The sequence below is a fragment of the Pagrus pagrus genome (assembly GCF_965226575.1).
Source record: "Pagrus pagrus genome assembly, chromosome: 16".
NCBI classification, from domain to species: Eukaryota; Metazoa; Chordata; class Actinopteri; order Spariformes; family Sparidae; genus Pagrus; species Pagrus pagrus.
Window position 1 is genome coordinate 562,447 of NC_140200.1, and position 20,054 is coordinate 582,500.

Consider the following 20,054-nt stretch of genomic DNA (forward strand, 5'->3'; position numbering starts at 1 on the left):
TGGGCTTAAGTTGATCACCTGTGTTCAGTCCTCGCACCTGCAGCAGGTCACATTTAATAAATGACAGAAACACCAGAGGGCGCTGAACACCCACGTGTTACACCTAATACTGAGTGTGTGTGTGTGTGTGTGTGTGTGTGTGTGTGTGTGTGTGTGTGTGTGTGTGCGTGCAGAGTGTGATGCCTTCCTCTCAGGAGGACTCCATTAAAGAGAAGCCCCGACCACTGTCCAGTATCTCCCGGCAACAGAGGAGCAAGACACACATCACCCGCACAGCCTCAGGTACACACACACACACACACACACACACACACAGTATTAGAGTGTACTTTGTATCTGGGACACACTGTGCTGCTCTGTGATGTCATCTGTAATCTGTGTTCTAATTGGTTCAGATTTTGGGGGAGGAGCTACATCTCGTGGCGTCTCTGAACCAGACCAGGACTTGGACCGAGAGGTAACACACGCACACACATCACTATGATCAATACAGATGATCAGTGTGTGTATAATCACTACAGATCAGATGAGTGGTTTGTGAATGAAGGTCTCAGTTGATGAGCCGGGTCAGGTCCATCCGTCCACACCTGTCTCTGTCCATCACTGTAAACTGAATCTGGTAATATCTAACTGGAATACAAAAAGTTGACCTGTCTCTCTCTCTCTGTCTCTCTTTCTGTCCCTCTCTGTCTTTCTGTGTCTCTCTCTCTCTCTGTCTCTGTCTCTCGCCCAGCCGGACTCGGACTCGACCAAACACTCGACCCCCTCCAACAGCTCTAACCCCAGCAGCCCCCCCAGTCCCAACTCGCCCCACCGCAGTCAGCTGACTCTGGACAGTCTCGACATGGAGCCCTGAGGCCCCGCCCCCCTGGGCTGAATGAACCAATCAGGCTGCAGACAGTTTCAATTTGACTTGATGATTTTATTGTGGCGGGGCAAGTCTGAGCTTCCTGCTGCTTTTACACTTGTTGGATTTTACCTGCTGGGAAGCCCCGCCCCTGGTTTTAACCCCGCCCCCTGCTGACGGCTGCTGTGTTTGACCTTTGACCTTAGTGTGATTGGCTCTGTGGGACCAATCACCTTCTTCTTTCTGAATAACTTCCTGTTGAGCTTTAGTGGGCTGTTAGCCTCTGAGCTAACTGTGGCTAACAGATGAGAGGTCTCACTCTGATGAGAAAACACTGTATGAATTAATTTTGTTAAAGTTGCACATCATCATGTTGTTGTTGTCGTAGGAGAAAAATAATCTTTGATTTGTGTCAGTGATGATCTTTCCTGTTGCACCCCCGCCCACTGACCCCGCCCACTGACCCCGCCCTCTGACCGCTCAGGTGGGGGGTGGGGGGGGAGGGGGGGCACACCTGAACACTACTGCTTTGTTTGTCAGAATCACAGTTAAACAATCTTTGTAACGACGAGACGAGACACAAACTCAATAAAACAACCTGAACACAACCCACCTGTGTGTGTGTGTGTGTGTGTGTGTGTGTGTGTGTGTGTGTGTGTTTTTGTGTCCGACAGGTCACGTGTATGTTTACATCAGCTACGTAACAATCATTGAAACATTGAGAGAAAACCGTTTGTTCCAGATGTTTTTATTTATATTTATCAGTGTAAACGTTAGAATAAACACGTGACATCATCAGTGATGTCAGACGTGACTCTTGTTTTTGTCAGATTTTGCTCAGAGCAGATTTCAGGTCATCAGGTTCCTCATCAATCATTTATTCCACTCTGTTCTGTCTGCCAGGTTCATTCATGGTTAATGAGGGGGCGTGGCCTATCTCTTGTTTACACACTGGGTGTCGGCCAATCGGTGTCTGCATGAGAGCAAAGAGACAGCACAGCCAATCAGAGCAGAACAGCACGAATCAAAGCAAGCTGCTGATGAAAAACATTTTTCTGTTTTCAGTCTGAGAGCAGCTGAACTGTCTGATGACCTCTGACCTCTGAGGCCAGAGCTCAGGTGTGTCTGTCGTCAGGACACTGAGGAGAGTTTTAACGTGTCGGACAGCTTCAGTTTGACCTCAGTTCAGACTGACAGGAGACTTTGAATGAGCTTTATTAACAACATGCAGCAGCGACACACTCAGTGTTTATTGATCACGTTGTCTTGTCTTCAGTCTCGTCGCTGTTTCTGATCAAAGTGTCGTCTGCCTCTTCACATTAGGGGTGTGAATCTTTTGGTGTCACGATTCGATTCAAACGATTCTCGGTTCAATAATTGATACAGTGTTAGTGTGTTAGGGCAAATTATGGCATCAAAACAACACAGTTTGTATAAGATGATGTGATTTTTAAACAAACTGATTCCAATGATGTAATCACACAAAGGCAAACATTAAAAAAAGGTAACATTTATTCATGCTAAACAAAAAAACTTACTGTACAAGAAATAACTTGCATAAATAAAATTGCCTAAATAAAAGCTTAGGCCAGCTGCCTTTTCTCCCAGAAGTTACAAAAATAAACTGTACACAAATAACACAAATTGGTGTTTTGATTTTTCAAAATTAGAAAAAAATTATTATTGGTTTTTTTTTAATCGATTTTTGAAGTTAATGAATCGATTCAGAATCGTGGATGATTAGAATCGCGATTCTTATGTGAATCGATTTTTTTCCCACCCCTGCTTCACATCATCACAGACCGGATCTGTCAGTTACAGTTGATCTGAGCTTTATAGATCACAGGTTGATCTTCACACCAGGTTCAAGTTTAAATCTCAACAGTTTAAGAAACGAGGCTCCAGCTTGATTCAGTGTTTCTTCATCTCTTCAGCCTGTTGGGAAACTTCTGCAACTGCCATCTGTTACAAACTTCCTGTGAGCACACACTTCGGCAGAGCGTTATCCAACCACACGCACACACACACACACACTTCGGCAGAGCAGAGTTCCACTTTCTGTGACTCACCTGAGATGAGAAATGAGCTCAACAAGCAGCTTTATTAGTAATCGATCACTGATCAGATGTATCTCCTGTTAATAATTAATGAATTAATAATGACCAATAAACTGTCTGAATCTTTTTGTACAAAACATTTAAACAAACATTTATGGACGGTTTTCTATCATGTAATCACCAAATGGTTGTTTAATAAGCAACAGATTCATGATAATAAAAATAAACAGCACAAACAGTAAGGAGATTAGTGTTTGGTAGATGATTTCTTTGTTGTAACGATGCTTTTTGGCAATAAATCTTATACCGTTGGAAAGCCTGTTCATTTCCCTCTTAAATGGTGTCACATTTGTAGGAAACATGCATTTGTGGGATGAGCAGCAGAGCTCAGTATGTGGGACCAAACCAAACCCTGACGGACCGTACCATCATGCCATCACACCATTATACCACCACACCACCACACCGTCGTACCACCGTACCATCATACCATAGTACCATCACACCATCATACCACCACACCACCGTACCACCGTACCATCATACCATCATACCATTATACCATGTCCCCATGAAAAACCTGCCAAATCTTCTCTGCCTGTCCTCTGTTCGTCCGTAGTTTTATTATTGATCATATCACATGAGTCTGTTTATTATTGATCATATCACATGAGTCTGTTTATTATTGATCATATCACATGAGTCTGTTTATTAAACAACAAAAAGCTTCAGTTTGTTCTTTAACGTTCAAACTAAACTCAGTTTGAATTTGTAGAAACTTTATTTATAAAATGTTTTGAAATGTTCATCCATCTGTGACTTTAGTCCACAGACCACTTCAGTCCAGATCATCAGTAAAGTTCCTGATCAGTCCTGCTCTCCAGAGGATCAACCTTCAGATTTTAATGACTCCATGAACACCACAGCCCCCCTTGCAGGACAAACTGCACATGTTCAGATCCACCAAGAACTAATAAATCATCAGGAAGAGCTGGTTTGAGGAGCCCAGAAGGGACCAGCAGGCTCCAGCAGGGTCTGCAAGAGTCCAGAAGGGACCAGCAGGGACCAGTATGGTCTGACAGAATCCAGTCAGGCCAGTCCGTCAGGTTCCTGGTGGTTTTCCTCCCTGGTGTCTCTCAGTCTCCGTCACTGCCATCAGCTCTGTTGAGTTCTTGGTGGGCTGGATCTTGTTCTGGCTGCTGTCAGATCGTGGTCTCAGGTGTGCTCGGTCACAGATCTGAGCGAGGCCCCGGCTCAGCTCTTTGCGGATGTTGTCACTGGACAGGACGTAGAGGATAGGGTTGACAGCGCTGTTGACAGTGGACAGGCCGAGGGAGATGGTGTACGGCGTGTACATGGTCCTCTCGAACAGACAGGTGCCGTCTTCCAGTCGGGGGAAGTGGAAGATGACAGCTCGGACCAGCAGGATGACGTGATATGGGGCAAAGCACACCAGGAACAGCACCACCACTGCCACCGCAAGCCAGCGGACACGCTCTTTCTGCTCCCGCCGCAGCCCCGTGCTGCGCTGCACGTTGGCCAGGATGCTGCGGTTTGTCACCACCAGCACCAGCAGCGGGATCAGGAAGCCGACCACAAAGCGGGCATAGTTGAAGCCCGTCACCGTGGGGCTGCTCTGACTTGGCTCGAAGCAGCGGTGGTCGCCCTCGGCGGCATTGCCTTCCCTCATGGTGAAGACGGGGATATGGCCAACAGCAACCAGCAGCATGATGGCGACAGAGATGAAGAAGGCGAAGCGCTGCCGGCGGATGCCGCGGGACTCCACGCTGTAGACAACGGCGACAAAGCGGTCGCAGGAGATGCAGCACAGCAGGAAGATGCTGATGTACATGTTGTTGAAGAAGATGTAGCCTGTTAGCTTGCAGGCGGCCGAGCTCCACGGCCACCAGTGACCTGCGCTGACGTAGTACGCCCACAGTGGCAGAGTGCCCAGGTAGGTGAGGTCACACAGCGACAGGCTCAACAGGTAAACGCCCAGCACGTTCTTCCTGCGCACCTGCAGCCAGGTGAGGTAGACGGTCAGCAGGTTAGCAGGAAGACCCACAGCCAGCACCGTGCTGTACAGTAGCACCAGCGGCAGGCGGCCCTCATCATACGGTGGCTCACACAGCATCAAACTCGTGTTGATCATCAGAGTGAAGCTCTCTGTCGGCGGCACCTCGTGCATGATGTCAGACAGAGACGGCCAATCGGATTGAAGATCAGTTTGTCTGCAAAAGACAAAGAAAGAAAGAAATGAACAAGAATCAAAACTAGAAATGACAGAACGAACGACCAAAAGGTTCCTCGGACGGTCTGTGATAAACATCATGTTTAATTCTGCTGAGGACGTGATCGTCTCCTCCTCATCAGTTTATTGTCTCTGTGTTGTCGTCTTTCTTTGTCGCTGCTACATTTTCCTCCCTTTGTTACCGTCTTTACGTGGCTGCCTGTGGTCAGGAGAGAACACAAAGCATCACGTCTGACGGGAATCTTCAAACACTTATTCTGCTGTGAATTTGACTCAAATCTCACTTTGAGGTTTCGTTGGAGAACATCACGTCTTCATTCTGCGTCTGATCAGTGTGACTGCGACTCTGTTTCCTGTCTGACACACAACAGGAAATCCCCACAATAATGAAGTCTTTTAGAAATCTTTTGGGGGTTTTATGTGTGTCAAGTTATCACAGTGTGAAACCGACCGTCTGATGGAAACCACGTATCTGCAGGTCGAGTCAGCAGGAAACATTTCTGACTCTGATCAGCACAAATAAACTTTCTTCCACACGTCTGATCAGTTTCCTTCTGTTTGGTCGGACCCACAAAAACAAGGTTTGGGTTTTTATGTGTGTGTGTGTGTCTGTGTGTCTGTGTGTGTGTGTGTGTGTGTGTGTGTCTGTGTGTGTGTGTGTGTGTGTGTGTGTGTGTGTGTGTGTGTGTGTGTATCACAGAATGGCAGCACCCAAGGTTTCCCAGCAGAACATCACATTGTGATGAGATGATCAATGATATTCATGTCACCTGTCAGTGGTTTCATGTTGTGGCTGATCGGTGTGTGTGTGTTTCTATAGGACAGCTCAGAGAGGTGGCAGGACGTGGTGTGGGGACACGCAGCAGAGAGGACGAGGCGTCTACATGAGACCAGCTGAGCGCCGCTAACAGCCTTCACACGTCTTACAAGATAACGTCTCTGTGCACAGACATGATTGGTCAGATGTGATGTTGTCGGGGACGACAGCGACACGCTTATATCAGATGAAGCTCAAGGAGGTGATCATGGGGAGGAGGAGGAGGAGGAGGAGGTGACCCCCCCCCAGACACACACACACACACACACACACGCCAGCCTTTGAGTGTAAACTCCCACCATGCTCTCTGTTTTCTTTGTTTCTCTTCTGTTTCTACTGGAAATCAACGCTGCGCACTGATTGGCTGTTTACAATTCATGTTGTGATGTCAGTTGTCCAATCAGGTGCTCTGGATGTCAGAGTTGGGCGGGGCAGAGCGTTAATTATTGATCACTGACCTCGTTCACTGAAACATGAATTATAATGAATGACGAAGGAAACATAACAAACTGATCCAGTTCAACTCTATTGATCACTGATCAGTTCACATGAGGCCAATCCATCCATCATCCATCATCCATCCATCATCCATCATCCATCCATCATCCATCCATCCATCCATCCATTCATCATTCATCCATCCATCCATCCATCATCCATCATCCATTCATCCATCCATCCATCCATCATCCATCATCCATCATCCATCCATCCATCCATCCATCCATTCATCATTCATCCATCCATCATCCATCATCCATCCATCCATCATCTATCATTCATCATCCACCCATCCATCCATCCATTCATCATTCATCCATCCATCATCCATCATCCATCCATCCATCATCCATCATCCATCATCCATTCATCCATCCATCCATCCATCATCCATCATCCATCATCCATCATCCATCCATCCATCCATCCATTCATCATTCATCCATCCATCATCCATCATCCATCCATCCATCATCTATCATTCATCATCCACCCATCCATCCATCCATTCATCATTCATCCATCCATCATCCATCATCCATCCATCCATCATCTATCATCCATCATCCATCATCCATCCATCCATCCATCCATCCATCCATTCATCATTCATCCATCCATCCATCCATCATCCATCATCCATCCATCCATCATCTATCATTCATCCATCCATTCATTCATTCAGTGCGTTTTAATATTTATTGTTTTATTCTCTATAGAGAAGACAGGAAGTAGGAAGAGAGCTTAAACAAGTACTACAGTATAATACAAGTACTACAGTAATATAAAGATACTACAATAGAAAAGATTCAGTTTTTATCATGATAGTCTTTATACTTTATCGTGTACATGTGAGACTGATTATTACTGTTTATATAAACTATAAGTACTATAAGCAGTACTGTGAATATTTTACAGCAGTACTGTGAGTAGTAACTGCAGTACTGTGAGTAAAATGATTCTAATGTTGAAGTATTACTGCATTAATAGTTCAACCTGTAGTTCCACCGATATTATACTGCATGTGAGTCATTCCATGAAAATGGTGCATTTTGAGTCCCCGTCTCCTCTTTAGGTATATTTTATCTACTGGGTCACAAAAATCTATATTTTAACAACTTTACATATACATTGAAATGTCTCCTTTAATACAGTGTAAAAAACATTAATACATTTTATCTTTTTATGAGAAATTGTATTGTTTTTTTTTGTTGACACCACCTATTTTCTCATGTCCCTCATGGCCTTCAATGAAAGTATACTTAGAATATACCAAATAAAACTATAAAAAAGTCCATACATTTTGATATAAACCTAAACATCTATCTGTGCTTATTTGTTGGTGATATTTTTTTTCAAAATTAATTGATAATTATTCATTAAAATCACATTATTTAGTTCTGTACCTGAGTAACCCCTCAACCCCGTTACACAAATGATTCTCCCCCAATAAAATCAATGCTATGATCCATATGAGCATGTACACCAGTAAGTGACATCACTCAAGTCTTTTGGACAACAGGACACCAAAGACAGGCATGTGGCTCCCTTCTTTTACTTTGTTTTGGTCATTTATCTTGTGATATTGTGGTCGTCAAACTCAATGACTCAACACCGTCACATGAAAAAAAGTGAGAAAACTATTACGTATGAAAAAAGTTTTTTTTATTTCAAATATACATGCTAATTCTGAATCTCATGCATGCCATGTGCTCTCTCTCTGGTATTCACTATGTACAGCGGCGGCCATTTTGTGCAAAAATCACAACCCCGTCACACTCAACCCTGTTACGTGTTTGATTGTAACGGGGTTGTGATTTTAGGACTTTGGTTGTTAAGTTATCCAATTATTTAAATGAATTATTATAATATTTGATAAACATTCTTTTACCACATGCATGCTGAATGTAATCTATGTGAGACCGGTCTCGAGACCACTTTTTTGTGGTCTTGGTCTTGTCACGGCCTCGACAGTCTTTGGTCTCGGTCTTGTCTCGGTCTCGGGTCTCTTGGTCTCGCAATGTCTCGGACTGGCTGAGCGGTCTCGAAGGGATTTGTAACCTATAATATCCAGGCAGGCAGAGTTTTTTTTTACATATCATTATACGCCCCCTTCAAGTGGTACCAATCACATGCATTTTGTGTAGTTTCAAATCTCATTTGGACGGATGCGTCTCAGTCTGAACAGCTCCAAACACTCAGATCGGTTTTGACTGTCTGTGATGCCACTTTGGCCGCGTTCAGACTGCCAGCCAAAATCTGATTTTTAGCCCATCCAGATTGGAACCGGATGGCTCTTGTGAAGTCTGAACAGTCACAAATCGCATGAAATCTGATTTTTGCAAACCAGATCGAAACCACCTCCGGGAGGTAGTTTCAAATCTCATTTGGACAGATGCGTCTCAGTCTGAACAGCTCCAAACACTCAGATCAGTTTTGACTGTGCGTGACGCCACTTTGACGCCTCCGCTCCAACGTCATTGCTACAGCCACCTGTCAGATCGGTCAATAAATGTGGCCCAGTCTGAACGGAGCCAAATCCAATTTGGACACTTGCTAAAAACAGTGTGAACAGTCGGCCCTAAAAATCTGATTTGAGAAGAAATCTGATTTGAATCAGATTCGCCTGCAGTCTGAATGCGACCAAGATGTCGGCGAATTGGTCAGTCGTGCGTGTGTGTCTATGTATTTAATTACAGTATTGTGCTTATAATGGCCTTGTTTGAATAAATATATGGCATCATTGGCCTTTGAATAATATTTGCATATCGTTGTGATTGATTAACCATTAGGCCTATGCCATTTCAGTGATGCTGATATTATACAGTGTAATTTGGCTACTATAATGGGAAATAATGCAATTTCAAGTTGATAATTACTACAAATTAAGTACAATTTAAATCAGTAACATATTTCCCATTCATTAGACTTTTTTTTGAGGTGCAGGGTGGTGTTGGAGGCTTGTTATTTTGTTAGATGACTTTGGGACTATAGTCATGTCAGTCCTTAACAGCACTCAAGAGTCAATCCTCAAATAGTGTAGAAATAGCGGTCATGCAATTGCTACACATATTTGATTTCAGCCAATTGATGAAAACATTTATAGTGAGTTCACACGCAAGACATGCACTGTCTATGTATTATTGTGCCTGTAGTTGAAATAATGCAATCTCATATTTATACTAAGCAGCTGAACCCAGTGTGGCGCTTATGTTCTACAACTCATGCAAAATGGCAAGAAAAAAAGTTTGTTTTTTTGTCTCGGTCTCCGTCTCGGTCTCCGTCTTGAGCTGAACTAGTCTTGGTCTGTCTTGGTCTCGGTCTTGGTCTTGTCTTGGTCTTGATACTCTCTGGTCTTGGTAGTGTCTTGGTCTCGGTTAAGGTGGTCTCACACAAATGCACACACACACTACCCACATACACACACACACACACACACACACACACACACACACACACACAGACTCCACATTATGTTAACATTTGAGCTATTCCGTTTACAATGTTTTGATAGATTATATGTTGTTGTAGTTGCCATTGTTTTTAATTTGGCTTAATAAAACTCAGTTCAACTGCAATTTACATGTTGTCCTTGTCAAGAGAGTAGGTTTGATTTTGACATTGGTGGGACATTAAAGTGCTCCAAGGCAGCACTCCTGAATTTTAATGTTTTTTTGCATTTGCAATCATAATTTCATGTAATGTAGAGCTGATCGAACAAACAAGCTAGTAATACATGATGAGGGCCTCTTAGAACACCAGTCTTGATATAAAGCTCTGATTTCAAAGCCATTTGGGTGAAGCGTTGTTATTCAGATCACCACACTAACATTTGTCACAATGCTGAATCTCATGACCAACATATCCATCATTATTTAACCTCACCTGTGAATTTACAGCTTCTCATTCTCTACCTCCTAACCCTAACCCACAATGAAATACAATGTTCATAGAAAATCCTATACAGTGAATTTGAGAGTAAAAAAAAAAAAGCTGTATTTGTCCCTTCAACCCCGTTACCATCTTCAACCCCGTGACCCTAGTCTCAACCCCGTCACACCTACATTTTCATACATTATTTAAAAAAAATGCATTAAAAAGTAATTTAATTTTTGTTGACATCTGTCTAAAATGTTGAGAGCTATCACAAGCTTATTGATTTTGGTGAAGATTCTTCAGTTAAACTACACTTTTGATGAAAAATGACAAGAGCCCTTTCACGAAAAGGGACATTTCAGGCATTAGTATAGCAAAAAAGTGAGGTTTTATATAATTGTTGTATTTACAATTAGTGAATTAGTGTGGGGGACATCTAATTAATATGAAAATATTGATTTCTTTAGAAATGCATTTTATGATCATATTCAGAGAGCTTCCATTTTGTACATAACGGGGTTGAAGAATAACATTGCCCAGATCTTGAAATAATGACCAATAATGATAGAGAGCTAATGCCTGAGATGGGAAAATATGTTTTTCTGATAGTTAAAAATGTCCTTAATGCTGTGGGGTAAACACACAAATGATACATTTTAGTAAAAAATATGAAAATGTCAAAGTCCAATTTGAACCATTCTCGTGGAATGACTCATGTATTACTACTCTACTCTGAGTATATTTACAGTATATGTGTAATAGTAATATTGAAGTTTTGTTGTTTAGATAAATATATTGTATTATTTACTGTTCTGACTCCTGCTGACCTCATAGTTATTATTAATGACGTCATGATCTATGAAGGATTGATAAATTAGTTCATTGATCAGGATATCTTATGACGTGTATTATCTGATTATTGTTGTTTATTGATCAATAATATTGACGTGAGTACAAGTACTACTGTAATACTACATGTGTGTTTTAGTACCACAAAGTACAGTCACAGTACTAATATGATCAGAATACTAGGATGGTGTGAAAGGTCATGAAGTTTCACAGCAGTATTGATTAATGTTACAGAATGACGTCATCTGTTATTAACAATAAAAGTAAAAACTCACCGCGGTCTCGCGCATCGTCCGTGTATCTCCTCGTGCGCTCTGACACTGAATGAAGGGAGCCGCGGGTCACGTGACGCCACAGCCCGCGGGAGGAGCATCATTAATTTATGACGTCATCATCATTTATTCATCAGTGATGAAATATGAAATGATTCAGACACAAAAACAACAAGATGACGACAGGATGAAGATCAATACATCAATACATGGATCCGATCTGATCCTGAGTGACGTCATCAACAGCGTTAATCAACACAAGAGGAACGTCCGCCATCTTGTGACCACCAGCTGTTACTGCAGCGGCGACTCCATCACCCCCCCCCCCCGCGGCTTTTAAAGGCCGGACCCGATGTAACTCTGACTGACCCAGCAAACATTTTCTCGACCTGCGTCTAGATGAAGACGTCCAGTCAACGTCGCGTCACGTCGTGACTTTAATTCGACTGTTTTTCAACATCATAAAATAATATCATGGCAAATATGACCTAATTAAATATGCATTTTAGAGCGGTTTAACTGAATAAACACTGCCAGAAAACGCTTTCTCGACCTGCGTCTAGGTGAAGACGTCCAATCGACGTCGCGTCACGACGTGACTTTAATTCGACTTTTTTTCGACATGTGAACATTAGGGGGAATACGATCTCAAAGAAAACATATTTAACTGAAACAACACTGTCAAGAATGATTTCCTCTACTGCTGTGTCGAGATGCAGATATCCAATCATGTCGGGACGTCTGATTAACGTCGGGCAGGCAGGTTGATTTGACGTCTATCTGAGGGGCTGAAATGACCAACGTCATTTAGACGTTGTTTCAACGACCTATCAACGCACGAATGTTAAAAACTATTCGAAATAATGGAAATATGTTCGTGAATTTAAGAAAATAATGTAGTATCATATTGGCAATGTGGGCTGAAATGTTTGTGATTCTAGCATCCATCTAGGAACTATTTTTCCTCGCGTAGTCAGCGCACCTAGTGGTTTCCTACGCATGCGCAAGAAGAACTTTGCCGTGTCAGTTGACGGGGAGGAGACACAGACACCTGTGAAAGGTGAGTTACTAAAAGTACTGTAATTTAAAATGAAACCGTGTTTGGTAAGACATTATACGTTTGTCAGTTGCATGTTAGAGTTTTGATTGTGTTGCTGCATCGTGTATTGTTACAGATAGCTGTTTTTTTTGCTTTTATTCGTAACCGAGCGGCGGCTAGCAGCCGAGTTAGCTGCCGTGTGAAACTAGCCCTGAGTTAGCTCACAGGCTACGTGAGGTGCTCGATGCTAAACCGAGCCGAACATCTGTGCAACTATCGGTTTAGCATCGTTACAGAACCAAAACACTTTAAGGGGCCGTCCAGACGGGCGAAAACGTTATTTTTTCTCCGTCTTCCTCGGCATTGTTTCAAGAATATTTGCATCTAGACGGATCAACCGAACACGCTGTAGTTCATATGCCAGGCCTATAGGTGTCGCTTGACATACACCAAAAACGGGACGGACCATACCAGCTCCCGAAAACTATCTGGTCCACGGACATTGATATGTGGCCAGAAATCGTCTTATAACCGGGGTCTAACCGTTGACACATGCTGATAGTTGTCTGGTGTCGCTACACGACCGCAACGGCAGAGGGCGCCAGCTTATTGTAGAGACGTGACTGACAGTGTGGCTGGTTATCTGTCAATCACAGCGCAGGTGTAGAATGGTCATACTTTGTGCCATCTTCTTCAAATTTGAAACAAGTGTTCACTGATAGTGTGGCTACAGCCCCATAATGCCATTGACATGCTCAGATGAAGCCACAAGCAGTTATTCATCCTTACAGTTTTTTTTTATTTTAGGCGTACTAAAATTTTTACATTTTTATTGACTTCAGAGGTTAATCAATGTCACTATCTCTCTACATATAAAAGTAATCTATTTGTGTGTCTCTGTTCCTCGCATAGGCCTGTTTTGATAACTATTTGTCCAATTTACCTCACTTCACAGGTTTATTGTGAGACGCACACCAGGTGAGATGCACACACACACACACACACACACACACACACACACACACACACTTGAATGGGGGGGCTTGAATGAATATGAATATTTGGATACAGCCTCAGAGCCGTCCGCCACTGTTTTATGCTGTTGTGATGATGCTTGGACAGAGGTGCTAATGCATAACAGCAGCAACAGTGAGGAATATCTTCAAATTCATTCTTTAGAGTAAATGTATTCCGAAACTGTAGCACATGTTTGAAATGAAATGGAATTGTCCTTTAAAAGAAAACCTTTAATGTGCTATTGTGCTCCCTGTGTGAACAGCCAGGCACCTGCATGAAAGAGAAGTTATGCTTAGTGTTGCCTCTCTGTGTTGTGCCTTTTAAAGCCACACAGATGTTCCATGTCATCAAGTGTAAGAAACTAAGATTGATATAATTGAAATTACTGAATGGGCTTCATGTGCATGTGGCTGTCCTGGGCTAAGCTGGGCTACCATAGCACAGACTGTTAATGCCTACTGGCTTTATTAGGAACCATCAGATTCAGGCTACTGAGTGGCTCTAAGAAGTGGTTCTTTCATTACTCTTTCAACTCCCAAAACAATTTATTCTTGCCATCTATAAAGTGCATTTAACATCTGAATAGGCGCTCTGTAAAAATGTTTATTTTTTTCTTATGCCCTCTCTCCAGCTGCTGTGAAGAGATGGAGTCCAAAGGCCACAGATGCAGAAATAGAGAGTGTGATTCAGAACCAACTTAAACATGCCCCACCAAGAAGCGGGGGCAAGGGGCAGACCCCCACAGGACTGCAATAAAAAGAAAGTCAATAAAACATTTGTTCCCATAAACATGTTCGTTTTTTATTCAATTATTCAATATATAGATAACTCGTTACATATATCTGGTCCTGAATGCTGTCTTTTTTTTCTTTCTTTTTTTTCTTTACCTGAGATTTGTCCATGTACTACTTGTATTTTACAGTATGGGTGAACATTATTCGAGTATTTTTAACTTTATCACAGCTGAGTTTATTTACTATGAAAGTTTTAACCAGGTTCACCATTCCTGTGATATTTTAAGTTGGCAAATGTGAAATTTGCTGGTGTTGTCTATTGGACTTTTTGACCTCTTTGCATTTTAAGGATTTTTTTGCTGAAATTGATAAGTTAATTTAAATAGTTGCAGATTAGAGCATTGAGAATTGCACATGTAGACTATAGGCTACAGCACAAGAGCTGTGCTTGTACTAGAATGTATGGATGTGGTAATGCCAGTTATGTAGGCACTAGTTGAAACTCGATTTAGGTAAACATATTTTTAAATGCAATACATTACATGTGTATTTTGACAAAGGTTGATATGCCGTCAAAACGACGTGAATTGATGCCGTATAAGAGCCGTCGAAATGACGTCGGTCATGAAAACGACGTCAGAAAAACTTTCATTTCAGCACCTCTGCTAGACGTCGAATCGACCTGCCTGACCGACGTTGATTAGACGTCAAATAGACGTCAAAATGTTTGCTGGGGAGTACCAGGGCATCCCGTGCACAGGTGTGGGCCGGCAGAACCACAGTCTGTGATGTACAACACCGAGGACGTCCTGGACCAGGTGGCGAGGACGTCTCCGTCCGAGGCGGAACGGAACCGCAGCGATGATTAATAAATGTTTCTTCACTGAGCGGAAAAAATTAAGCCCGAGGTCCGACCCGACCCGAGTCACCTGCTTATCTCCTGATCACCTCCTCCTGATCACCTCCTCCTCTCTCAGTAAAGATTCAGAGGTAACTCACATATTTAAATCATATTTTTATTTTTAAGTCGTTTTATGTTAAAAAAAATAGTCTGAGGAATGTTGAAGTGATGACTCAACGATGACTCATCGATGACTCAGTGATGACTCAACGATGACTCAGCGATATGACTCAGCGATGACTCAGCGATAATGTAGGCTCCACCCCCCAGGGGTGCTCTGTGGGCGGTGTGAGCTGACAGGAAGTTCCTGTCGTCATGGTGACAGAGGCTCATCTCCTCATACAGGAAACTGCCTTCTTACTTTCAAGATAAAAGTCCGTGGATGAAACTTTGAAGCTCAGTTCTTCCACCGGATTTGCTGAAATAGAAGAAGAAGAGACGTTCAGTCAGGTCACATGATGGCGATGAAGAAGATGACTCCTCCTCCTCCTCCTCACCAGGTTGTTGAGCAGCTCGTCGATCTTCCTCTCCTCCGCCGATCCTCTCTCCACCTTCCCCCGGTATCCCAGCAACAGCTGCCTGTCCTTCAGGTCACGGTACGTCTGATTGGTCCAGAGACACGTCAGTCATTACATGAGGGAAAAATGAGCTCTGCATGATTCTGATTGGATGATTATTTAGATTCTAGTTATTGATGTAAACATGAATGAGTCTCACGTTGATGACGATGTCATGACATCTATGTTTCTGAGCCAAACTGATCCTGAGCTCCGCGTCATCGACCAGCGCCACGTAGTCCTGCAGCACCTGTCAATCAGACAACACAGCTATCATTCTGACTGAACCTGTTTTTCCCCACTGGTTGTGCTCTCACAGGCCACACCCCCCTCACCTGTGTTGGAGCGGAGTTTTTCTGCAGGATGTCGACGACTCGTTGGAAGCTGAGTGGTGATTTCTTCCTAGTGAAGCCGAGCCAGTTCCTACTGGTGAACAGAGCGTCCACGTCCAACCACGCTTTCAGCTTCGCCCGAGCCGCCAACGCCGTCACAAAGTACTGCTTCTCTGAGATCTGAGGTCAAAGGTCAACAGTTCAGCAGGTCAGCAGCTGACAATTAACAAAACAAACATAATGTTTAATATGTTGAAACTGAAAAACATCAGCTCTCACCTTGAAGGTCTGACGGATGTTCAACGGACTGCTGTAGGTTCCCTGCAGACAGAAAACATGCTCAACTGATCCGGTTCAGCTGAACCAGTTTGATTAATCTAGTTTAGTTTATCTCAGACTCAGGGTAGTGGTAGAAGCAGCAGTATTGCAGTCTAGTTTGGTTTAGTTAAACTGAGACTAACCTCAGACTCAGGGTGGTGGTAGAAGCAGCAGTAGTGCAGTCTAGTTTGGTTTAGTTAAACTGAGACTAACCTCAGACTCAGGGTAGTGGTAGAAGCAGCAGTAGTACAGTGTTGTGACCAGCGGCATGTTGAGGATTGAAGCTCTTCTGGGAAACTTCTGGAAGATTTCTACCTTCCCTCCACGCTCAGCCTGCCGGTCTGTTGCCTAGCGACAACACAGAGAGACACACAGGGTTCAACTGGAGTTAAACTGGGATAGCCACTGATATAATCTTGGGTTTAGTATGTAAACTTGGGTTAAACTAAGGAAATGCTGGAAACCAGCTGCAATTAAACTGGGTGTAAACAGGAGATGAATCGTCAACTTGAATAACGTTCTTAAAGGCAGACATGGTTGTTCTGATGGTGTCAGTTGTGTTTTTGGGAAGAATCCAGACATTTGAGGTAGTGACGTCATTGTCTTGTCACTATCTTAAAGAATGACTGAATAAAACAATAGATTGAAAATGAAATGAATAATCTTCCCACAGTGAACAGAGTCTGACCTCGATGATGATCTGTCTCTCCAGCAGGGTGAAGTGATCCTGAACATGAGCTGAATCTTCTGCAGAAAACTGAAGACTGCAAACAAACAAACAAACAAACAAATAAACAAACAAACAAAGAGTGTGACTAAAGTAAACTTAGTATTTGTATCAAACTATAGGAAGTTCTTGTATACGTCTGTTGTGGTATGAAATAAGGTGGCCAGCAGGAGTCACTCACCCGACACAGCTCTTCAGGAAGTCCCGCCTCTTGTTTTCATCAGCGATGCTCAGGTGTTCTTTATACTGTAGCAGCTATCACCATGGAAACAGACAAATTATATCATCTTCCTGTCAGTTTGATGTGCGCCAATGGTACTACAGCTGTTTACTACAACTGTGTACTGCTGGTGTGTTAGTAGCGTGTACTACTTACCGCCATGTCCTCCGACCGGCCCAGAGACCTGAGGAGGACCAGAAGAAGAAAGAAATAAGATGAAATCAAGCGTGTCCTGGTGTACACACGTGCAGGTACAGATACAGGGGAAGTTACAGATACAGTTAGAGGTACAGGTGCAGGAATAGGTACAGGTGCAGGAACAGGAACAGGTACTGGTGTAGGTACAGGTACAGGTACAGGCAGAGGAGCAGGTACATGAGCAGGTACAGGAAAAGGTACTGGTTCAGGTACAGGTACTGGTGCAGGTACAGGTACAGGTACAGGAACAGGAACAGGTACTGGTGTAGGCACAGGTACAGGTACAGGCAGAGGAGCAGGTACAGGGAAGGTACAGGAACAGGTGCTGGTGCAGGTAGAGGAGCAGGTACAGGAACAGGTAAGGGAGCAGGTACTAGTGCAGGTACAAGGGAAGGTACAGAAACAGGTACTAGTGCAGAAAAAAGGACCTGGTACAGGAGCATGTACAGGAGCAGGTAAGGGAGAAGGTACTAATGCAGATACAAAGGAAGGTACAGGACCAGGTAATAGTCCAGGTACAGGGGAAGGTACATGAATAGGTACTAGTGCAGGCACAAGGGAAGGTAGAGGAACAGGTACAAGTCCAAGTACAAGGGAAGGTACAGAAACAGGTACTAGTGCAGGTACAGGTGTTACCTGAGCAGCTCCAGCAGCAGCCGCTGGTCTCTGGTCTCAGTCAGGTAGTGGATGAAATGTCTCAGAGCCGTCTGTCTGGACTCCAGCTCCCGGAACAGAACCTCTGAGCAGGAGAACACAAACAGTCAGTACAGATCACTGATCCAGAACCAGATCAATAGAGACCAGATCCAGGACCAGGTCAGATCCAGGACCATGTCAGGTCAGCAGGCTCACCTTTGCTCAGAGTTCTCTTTAGATAAATTAAGACCTGAAAGGAAAACATATGTGTCAGTTGTTTTTGTTGAAGTTGTTAATAAAGTTTAAAGATGGTGTTGTTGTGGATTAGACTAATAAAGTTACAGCAGTGATGACGTTTCCATCGTGTGCGCTGACGGCGAAATCGAGCAGCAGCAGTTTGTCCTGAAGAGACCGAAACTTCTCCAGAGACACAGCCTGAAGCACACACAGTACAAATACTGTGATATAACAAACTGATACTACTGTAATACTTCGGTGGACAGACAGGTGGACAGACAGACAGGTGTGTTACCTTTCCCTGCTGCATTCTCTGGACCGTCTCCTCAGGCGACCAATCACTGACATAATCCTGACATCACAATATGACATCATCATCAGTTCATCACAAAACAAATCAGATTAGCAATTTGACGGATTGTAATCAGATTACCAGTCTTTTTTTTACCTTGTATTCAGATTTTGGTTTTCGGAGTTCTGGTGCGTAGAGCCTGACAGACGAATCACTGAGCGCTGAAACCCAAAAACATCAGCATCACTCTTTAACACAACCATCGTCCATCATCATCATCATCATCCATCATCATCACCATCATCATCATCCATCATCTTCATCATCATCCATCATCATCATCCATCATCATCATCATCATCATCTTCATCATCATCATCCATCATCTTCATCATCATCATCATTTTCATCATCATCATCATCATTTTCATCATCATCATCATCATCATCATCTTCCATCATCATCTTCATCATCATCATCATGTTCATCATCATCTTCATCATCATCATCCATCATCTTCATCATCATCATCATCATCCATCATCATCCATCATCATCCATCATCATCATCATCATCCATCATCATCATCCATCATCTTCATCATTATCATCATCATCATCATCATCCATCATCATCATCATCATCATCCATCATCATCATCATCATCCATCATCTTCATCATCATCATTATCATCATCCATCATCTTCATCATCATCATCATCATCATCATCCATCATCTTCATCAATATCATCCATCATCATCATCCATCATCTTCATCATCATCATCATCATCATCATCCATCATCTTCATCATCATCATCTTCATCATCATCATCATCCATCATCATCCATCATCTTCATCATCATCATCATCCATCATCATCATCATCATCATCATCATCATCCATCATCATCATCATCCATCATCTTCATCATCATCATCATCCATCATCATCCATCATCATCATCCATCATCATCATCATCATCCATCATCATCATCCATCATCTTCATCATCATCCATCATCATCCATCATCATCATCCATCATCATCATCATCATCACCATCACCATCATCATCATCCATCATCTTCATCATCATCCATCATCATCCATCATCATCATCATCATCTTCATCATCATCTTCATCATCATCCATCATCATCCATCATCATCATCCATCATCATCATCATCATCACCATCATCCATCATCATCATCATCATCCATCATCATCATCATCATCATCATCATCACCATCATCATCATCCATCATCATCATCATCCATCATCTTCATCATCATCATCATCATCCATCATCTTCATCATCATCATCATCCATCATCATCATCATCATCCATCATCATCCATCAT

General features: G+C 43.0%; 3 protein-coding genes across 8 annotated transcripts in view; 1 reads left to right on the forward strand and 2 right to left on the reverse strand.

Annotated features, from left to right (window-relative positions):
- cdc42bpb (CDC42 binding protein kinase beta (DMPK-like)) overlaps positions 1-1,455 on the forward strand; it is a 32,975-nt gene extending 31,520 nt beyond the window's left edge. For all 6 annotated transcript variants that reach the window (XM_084376738.1, XM_084376739.1, XM_084376740.1 and 3 more), the window contains 3 exons: positions 174-282; positions 396-457; positions 734-1,455. In XM_084376738.1, the coding sequence (XP_084232864.1) occupies positions 174-282; positions 396-457; positions 734-856 (294 nt within the window). In that variant the 3' untranslated portion in view covers positions 857-1,455. The remainder of the gene's footprint in view (positions 1-173; positions 283-395; positions 458-733) is intronic.
- A 73-nt stretch (positions 1,456-1,528) lies between these two features.
- On the reverse strand, positions 1,529-11,500 carry LOC311271230 (putative G-protein coupled receptor 132). Its single transcript, XM_084376826.1, has 2 exons — positions 11,474-11,500; positions 1,529-5,135 (listed from the first exon to the last, which is right to left on the reverse strand). Exon 2 carries the CDS (start codon positions 5,090-5,092, stop codon positions 4,007-4,009), a length of 1,086 nt encoding a protein of 361 aa, XP_084232952.1. The 5' UTR covers positions 5,093-5,135; positions 11,474-11,500; the 3' UTR covers positions 1,529-4,006.
- Positions 11,501-15,258: 3,758 nt separating this feature from the next.
- The window catches only part of vipas39 (VPS33B interacting protein, apical-basolateral polarity regulator, spe-39 homolog), an 8,336-nt gene continuing 3,540 nt past the window's right edge, over positions 15,259-20,054 (reverse strand). Inside the window, 14 exon segments of the mRNA XM_084376800.1 lie at positions 15,259-15,579; positions 15,659-15,763; positions 15,879-15,968; positions 16,054-16,230; positions 16,330-16,371; positions 16,582-16,716; positions 17,057-17,132; positions 17,277-17,350; positions 17,472-17,499; positions 18,150-18,252; positions 18,366-18,399; positions 18,492-18,584; positions 18,682-18,738; positions 18,835-18,899. Coding sequence (XP_084232926.1) covers positions 15,559-15,579; positions 15,659-15,763; positions 15,879-15,968; positions 16,054-16,230; positions 16,330-16,371; positions 16,582-16,716; positions 17,057-17,132; positions 17,277-17,350; positions 17,472-17,499; positions 18,150-18,252; positions 18,366-18,399; positions 18,492-18,584; positions 18,682-18,738; positions 18,835-18,899 — 1,100 coding nt within the window. The 3' untranslated portion in view covers positions 15,259-15,558.

Bases quoted from the DNA above. Each gene is read 5' to 3' on its own strand.
- LOC311271230 (XM_084376826.1), bottom strand. From the start codon at position 5,092: ATGCACGAGGTGCCGCCGACAGAGAGCTTCACTCTGATGATCAACACG.